Source organism: Triticum urartu, chromosome 6A, assembly GCF_056163025.1.
Source record: "Triticum urartu cultivar PI428250 chromosome 6A, HENAU_Tu73, whole genome shotgun sequence".
NCBI classification, from domain to species: Eukaryota; Viridiplantae; Streptophyta; class Magnoliopsida; order Poales; family Poaceae; genus Triticum; species Triticum urartu.
Window position 1 is genome coordinate 292,474,146 of NC_141878.1, and position 7,429 is coordinate 292,481,574.

Sequence of the window (7,429 nt, forward strand, 5' to 3'; positions counted from 1 at the left end):
GGATGACCAATTAATGCAAAAAGATTTGTTGTGATGCCATAGGTTTTTCGGGATTTATGTCGCATGACTTCATGGCGGGTTAAAACGATTCGTTCAAGTTTAAGCATTGGAAAATAAGACTCGCCAACCAGAAGCAGTGAAGATAGACATGAACAAGTTCGAATCAATCTGGATCCTAATGTTGGGGATATAACCCCATGGTGTGACCCTCCTAGGAGTGGCCGGGTTACACTGTTGGCGACTCAAGAGAAAAGAGTAACGGGCCTAAGAAGACATGAAGACTGTAGGTGGCTTAAGAGGTGGGCCTGTTGAGGGCCGATGGCCTGGAGGTGTGAGCCGCCCGATGGCGACTTGCCTAGCAAGGAAGGCGACTTAGAAACCGAGTCGGTCGTGTTGTATGATCCGACTTGGACTCTTATAAGCCCAGGGCCTCGACCTAGGTATATAAAGGCGAGACATGCGGTGGGTTAACTCAAGAAACAATTGATCGAGAGCTAGGTCAAGCAATTTCCGCTCCCTTGTAATCGATATTCAAGTAATAGTCAACAAAAGCAGGTGCAGGCTTCTACCTAGTTGTGAGGGGCCGAACCTGGTTAAACCTTGTGTCCTTTGCCCCGTTCAACACCTTCAAGCCAACCTACGTCGCGATGGCTCGACACCTAAGTCCTTTCGCAAGGTCATCTGCTGTGACAAAACCACAAAAGGATGTTTGGATGCACAAGTAGTATCTCCACTTGCTCCAATAGATTTGGCTAGCATGGGGTGAGAAGCAAGCTCAACATGTTGGAGGATCCATGACAATATAACTTCTATTCGGGTATAAGGAAACATAACCCATTATGTTGTCTTCCTTGTCCAACATCAACTTTTTAGCATGTAATATTTTAATGAGTGCTCACAATCACAAAAGATGACCATGATAGTATATTTATATGTGAAACCTCTCTTTCTTTATTACTTCCTATTAATTGCAACAATCACTACTGGAATCAGGGATTTTGCCGTCTGCCAGTTCTTTGCCGTCTTCTTGCGGACGACAAAGAAGGTCTTTGCCATCAGCTACCAAACAACAGACGGCAAAGAACTGGCAGACGGCAAAGAAGGTCTTTGCCATCTGTCATTTCTTTGCCATCTGCTGGCAAATGGCAAAGAATCTTTGCCATCTATTAGCGGACGGCAAAGAGGTGCCACCGGATGCCAATATACTGCAACAGTCCAACCCCACTCTTTGCCATCTGCTGGCGGACGGCAAAGATTCTTTGCCATCTGTTGGCGGACGGCAAAGAGGGGGCTATTTTTTTTGCCGGTAAAAAAAAACGTTGCCCCACCTCCTCTATATCTATCCCCTCTCTCTCCGCCCCTATCTCTCTGCCCCACCCCTCTCTCTCTCCCGCTCGTCTCTCCCTCTCCCTCCCGCGAGAAGCAACGCCGGCCGATTCTGGCGAGCTCCGGCGGGATTCGACGACGCCCGCCCCACAGCCGAGAGCCTCTCGACCCCGCGCCGCTGCGCCACCTCGCCTCCGCCCGCCGGTGCGTGCTGCCACCTCAACGGACCCCAGGAGTCCCGCCACCTCGCGCTGCCGCCTGCGCCGCGTCGCGCGCCGCCACCTCCCCACAAGCTCGCCGCCCCGCCGCTGAAGCCTCGTCGCCGGTCGCCCCGACCTCGAGATCCGCCGCCACCATGGGAGCCGAGCACCGAGCTCCTCTGCGCCCCGCCCGCCATGGGTGATCTGAGGCCGGCCGGGAGGCGGGGATGGGGCCCCGGGGATCTGCGCGGTGGCGCTGCTCTGGCTCGCCGCGGCCGCAGCCGAAGATCCCGATCCCGACGAGCTCGAGCGCGCGTGAGTCCCGCTCCTCCGCCATGTTTTTTCTGTGCCTGCTCGCTTGCTCTGTCTGTGGCTCAGTACTGTCGATTGCGTTGCCTGTGCTGCGCGGTTCCTGCAATGCTAATTCTGTTTGCAGTCTCGTTGTTCTTCAGTCCCCACCGTGTCTTGTATTTGGACGAGCTCATGCTAATATGTGGTGGTACACTACCTGGGCAAGGTCATTTTGATACTGATACTTGTGGGCAGCAGAGGGTTCAAAGCCTGACCATCTCATGGATCCGCTGATAATATCCCGGAAGTAAATATTGTTGCTTGCTTCATCTCTACTATTTTCTGTAACTGCTTAGTGTTAAGCTCATGATCAACCTGATTACTTATGCGGCAACCTTCTTACGTAGGTAGCGCGACAACAATTCTTCTTCCTCAAAGCATATATTTTCTCCAAGCGATCAACAAAGTGTTTGGTCCATTTGGAAGGTACACAAGTTTCAGATGTTTCTGTATATTATGAGACAGAGGGAGTAGTTGTCAGATCTTCTTTTCGTTCAGTACTTGTTGAGGATGTCATAATTTTCTTGGAAACTTGTAGGGCAGGGTCGGATGGGCGCGCATGGCAGAGGTCGGGTGCGGGGCATCGCCGTCTCCGTCGATGACGCTGTTCGGGATCACCGCGTGCTTCAATGCCATGTCGTCGGCCGTCTCGAAGGCCGCCGCCACCAAAGCTGCGTCGGGCGTCGTCCACGTGGTGCCGCGGACCGAGCCTGTTGTGTCCGCCGAGTGGCTGCACACCAACCTCAGGGACCCCAATGTGAAGGTATAGCACTTGCTGTTCTGCTACTAGGAGGAATAATAGAACACATACTACTAGGAGGAATCACATTTAACTATGCTATTCATAGGGTAGTTTTCTTGCTGTTAAACATGTCCACCGGCATACATTGTATCTTATTGTGCTCTTACTTTTTTGTCTAGGTACTTGATGCCTCTTGGTCAGAAGATGATGGCGAGTTCCTCATTCCAATTGAGTTTATATTGTGTAGGTTTCTTCGTCATGATCTGGATTGCCGCAGTCATGTTCAAGTCCAATGATATCTTGCGCAAGCAGACCGCTCTCAAGGTTGGTTCTTCATAATAACATGTCTATCAATGTGCTTCTTCTGCTTCTCGAGGTTAATTAATTGTTCTGCCAAGCAGACTGCTCTCAAGGGCTTGTGCTTATCTTGTGTATCAACGTTCTTGTTCTGCTTCTAGCACTGGGTCTGTCCCTTCTATTGAGGAAGCCGGCTGGCAGACTGTTGCCGTCACTAAATCCCTAACCTTGGGGCCCGTGTTAACTCCATTTGATTGTCAAATTGCTTAGATAACTCAATTTGATTGTCCTCATAGTGTTCTAACATGCTTAGAAGAGTTGGAAACACTATAGATGTTTTGGTACGGATATGTGCTCTAGAATAGTGATTCTGGCATGCTATATTTTTCATTACGGTGAATGGTATTCTCTTTTCCCACACAACATGATTTCCCCTTTTGGGTCCTCTCCACTTCAAATTATTCCATATGATTGTAAAAAGCGGCCTTGAAAAACTCCTATGGTTTTCTATGATGCACTCAAACATCCTGTCGAACATATAGTATCAAGAGATGGCATGACATTGCAACCCAGTGATTTCCCTATTTATGAGTTTTTAGGTCCTGTGAACCAATTAGGCCCTTGGTCATTTCTTGAACTCAATCAGTAACTCATTTGTGGAAAAAACTTGACAATTTGTGTACCTATGTGTTCTGTTCTGTTTTGAAGTGGATAACATTGCCCCGTGTTTCACTTGGAAATAACTTATGTTTGTTGAATAATAGGAATTTATGCACCATTTATATCTGTTCATAACTCTTAAACTAGCACTGCTCTCCTTAAAATTTCTAATCAGGCTGACTGTTGTTTTGTGCTCCACAGATACAACGGTCCGGCAAGCTGCTATGGTGGTCAAGTGTGTGCTGCCTAGGAAAATAGATATTTAGTTTTAGGTCATTTCTTGTAATTTCAGATATGGAGTGCTTGTCTTTAGTTTTTGTTTTTTACTTTGTGAAATTTGCTACCTATGGATGAAACTGTGTAATATTGATGAAACTATGTATATGTGTGTGTGTTTGATTTTCTATGAAAATGAATGGATATAAGAAGAAACAGAATTAATGCCAATTTGGTCTCTTTGCCATCTGCCAGCAGATGGCAAAGAGGCTGCAGTCTTTGTCGTCTGCCAGCAGATGGCAAAGAGCCATGCCCTTTGCCGTCTGCCAGCAGATGGCAAAGAGCCATGCCCTTTGCTGTCAGCCGCTGATGGCAAAGGCCGCTTTGCCGTCCGCTTCAGAAAGCAGACGACAAAGTAGCTCTTTACCGGCCCTTTCTTTGCCGTCTACTTTTGCCGTCCGTGGCGGACGGCAAAGACCTTTGCCGTCCGCCATTCATGCCTTTGACGTCCGCCATGGCGGACGGCAAAGTAGCTGATTCCTGTAGTGAATGACCAACTCTTAACAAATTTTATTCATCATACTCTTTATATGTGAAGTCATCACTCTCCATAAGATTATTATATAATCTTTTTATTTCTTTAATTTTTTCTCAAGATCATATCAAGAAAGGAATGCCCTCAACTCAAAACTACTCTTTATTATATAACTCACGGACTCGATTACATAGATAGAACTCAAAGCAAAGAACAAAACTAGATCATACTAAAAACTTTTATTCTAGTAGATCAAGATATAACCAAAAGGATCAAACTAAGAAAAAGGATAAATGTAAAGATGTGATGGTGTACAAGGGAAAATCTTCTGGGGGTTTTCCAAGTATGAACATATGAGTATCTCTCGAGTTCAACAAATGAAACACATCGAGAGCAAAGTAAGACGGTGCAATAAGAAGTTTCAAGCGGATAGGCAATCGTTCATTGCCTGAAACAGAGTGTGAATGGGGTTCAGAGCAACGGGAATAAGTATTGTGTCCGATACCAGAATTGATCACTAGGAAGGTGGCTCGCAAATTACATACGAAGTCAAGCTCTAGGAATAACTTTGAAGCAGGGATGTACAGGAGAGTCAGGTTTCGATCCTGTGGAACTATGGGTTATGGGCCCATCATGTGGGTTAAAAGTAGGAAGGGCGGTGACGTCGTGCACGATCATGTAAGCAAGGCATGTCAGAGGATAGGCTGTTAGTTATGTCGGCAACAATTTCGTTACCAAGGGCGAGGGACGAAGAGAACCATGTTCCTGCTCGTTGAATGAGGCGGACCATTAGGTAGAGTTCTCGTCCATCGGCGGTTACCAGAAAGTTTTCAACAATAGTAACAGGGTCTTACTGACAGAATAGTACACCGAGGTGTTTACATAAGCAGGAGAATATTACTGCTTAGATCATATAGATCACAAGGAGGTTTAAACAAACCCATGGAAAGGAAAAGAAATTATCAGGTTTAAATAGAACAATGGAAAGGAAAATGTGTATACAGACATATTTCAAGGGTATATCCTTCCCAAGGACAAGCAGAGCATAATATCCATGACATGATATAATGTAGAAAACTCTTTGAAATATGTTCCAACCATCATATCTGACCGGGGTTCAGATCTGATTGGTGTCAGGATACCTCAGACTCGGGATGAGAAGAAGAGGTGCAACACATTGACGGGATGGCGTTGCAAGATTCTCATGAAATGAACTATGAAGGCAAGTCCTGAATCATGAGCTCACCATTTAACCAAGGAGAGGATGAAGTGGTGGCTAATGAACTCAGCGACAATTCATTGAGATTTTCCAAAGGATGGATTTCCACAATTAGGTGAACAAGGGGATGACAATTGTCAGTTAAAATGATACAATGAGGTATGCCCGAGGAAACATACCCATTTAAACATTGGTTGAAAGGTGCACCCGAAATATGGGCTGGGTCGCACGAACAATGTTAAAATGGTGACTTAATGAACAAAAGAATTTAGAATGAAACTATCGATCATGCACCCCAAGCAATAGGGTTGCTAGAAGTTTTGAATTCACACCTCAAGGTTCAATTGCCGGTATTCCGATTAGAATCGACACGGGGACCAAGAATTAATGGTGATGGTGAAGTTTCACTTATATCAAGAATTCTCAAGAGGTGGTGAAATTCTCACAACATCCTTGACATCAAAGATGGTAATACTCCAAGGTAAAGAAGAATAATTACTGGATAGCACGGATCTCCAGGTATAACACAAAACATGAACAAGTTTGTGTTGGAGGGAAAGCAATAATGTTGTCGGTGATAACACAAATCATCGAGGGGCAAGGATGGTACTTCTCACCATGAATTCGACCGATATCTTGGAAGACCTCAAAATGTTGATGATGATCACAACACAGTTGTCGAGAGGTTTCAAAAAGATGTAACCGGTCGGCGATGACATCAAGTCAACGGAATGATGAAGCGAAAATTATTGGAACCACGAGTACGACACAAACTCGAAATCAAGCTTGTTGTTCAAGGCGAATGATATGACGAGGAAAATCGACGTAAGCTTAGCTCATCGTCAAAAGTGGTGCTCCGGAGATAAGGACCAGGTAGCACAGTTAAAAATTAGCCCAATAATGGTATAGCCGATCAGGCTAGGAATGACAGGAAGGATTATTAAACTCATAAGCAACGAAAATTAATTAGGGTTATCGAACCGGAATGAGGCATCGGTTCACATATCGGTGTTCTCGGTTGACGACAACCCAGAACCCATAAAAATTGAAATCGGTGAGAAATGACAGTTGATGAAGAACCCATAAGAAGTTATGCAGTCCCGTGATGATCTCGAGATACCAGGGTGTAGTACTCGATGAAAGATCAAAGTAAAGGTTGGACAGGTGTATTGATCCACGGAAGACAAGTGCTTAAACTTGCCCGAGAAATGGGATCAAAGAAGAACATATGGTCGGAACCACGATTGCAAAGGATCAATTCACTGATACCAAGGATATTATGTCAAGGAAATAGTTATTATTACAAGAAGCTTCCATGCTAGGATCTACATCATGTCCATGGGCATGAACACAAAGGTTCAAGGTCGACTCCCACTTCCTCAATGCATAACCTTCCATTCACCTCCTTGTATTTCGAAAATGACATTAGTTGTTGGGAGTTTTACCTGGTGCAATACCAGACAAGTATGACCCGTGAAATCTTTCGGGTCACATAGATTAGGGAAGGCGTTGGTTCAACCCATCGGGGGATCGTGGAAACATATATCACAAGCTTCAATACTAAATATCACCAGCTTGAAAGTAGAGCATGGTTGGCCAAATCAAGAAATAAGATTTACCAAAGGAATTATGTAACAGGGAAAGAACTTCCAGAGTGATTGAATATGAAGGACGTTGTCGGATAAAATCCAACAAGGTTCTGATGGTCCATAAAGGATCTGATGTGAGTATCGGCTCACAACCAGAGGAAGAATCAATGCAAAGACATTGGGTTATAGAAACAACTGACTGATTCGATGCTTAGAATCAGAGGTATTATGATTTCCAAATCAAGGGATCAGAAGCCAACGGTCTGATTAAGAATGGATAAGTTGAATATACTT

The 7,429-nt window shown here is 45.1% G+C and overlaps 1 protein-coding gene across 1 annotated transcript; it reads left to right on the forward strand.

Moving 5' to 3' along the window:
- Window positions 1–1,943: 1,943 nt before the first annotated feature.
- LOC125517220 (uncharacterized) lies at window positions 1,944–2,950 on the forward strand. The gene is made up of 4 exons (XM_087530260.1): window positions 1,944–2,078; window positions 2,229–2,303; window positions 2,416–2,640; window positions 2,799–2,950. The coding sequence occupies exons 1-4, from the start codon at window positions 1,944–1,946 to the stop codon at window positions 2,913–2,915; spliced, it is 552 nt and encodes a 183-aa protein (XP_087386386.1). The 3' UTR covers window positions 2,916–2,950.
- The last annotated feature ends 4,479 nt before the right edge of the window (window positions 2,951–7,429 follow it).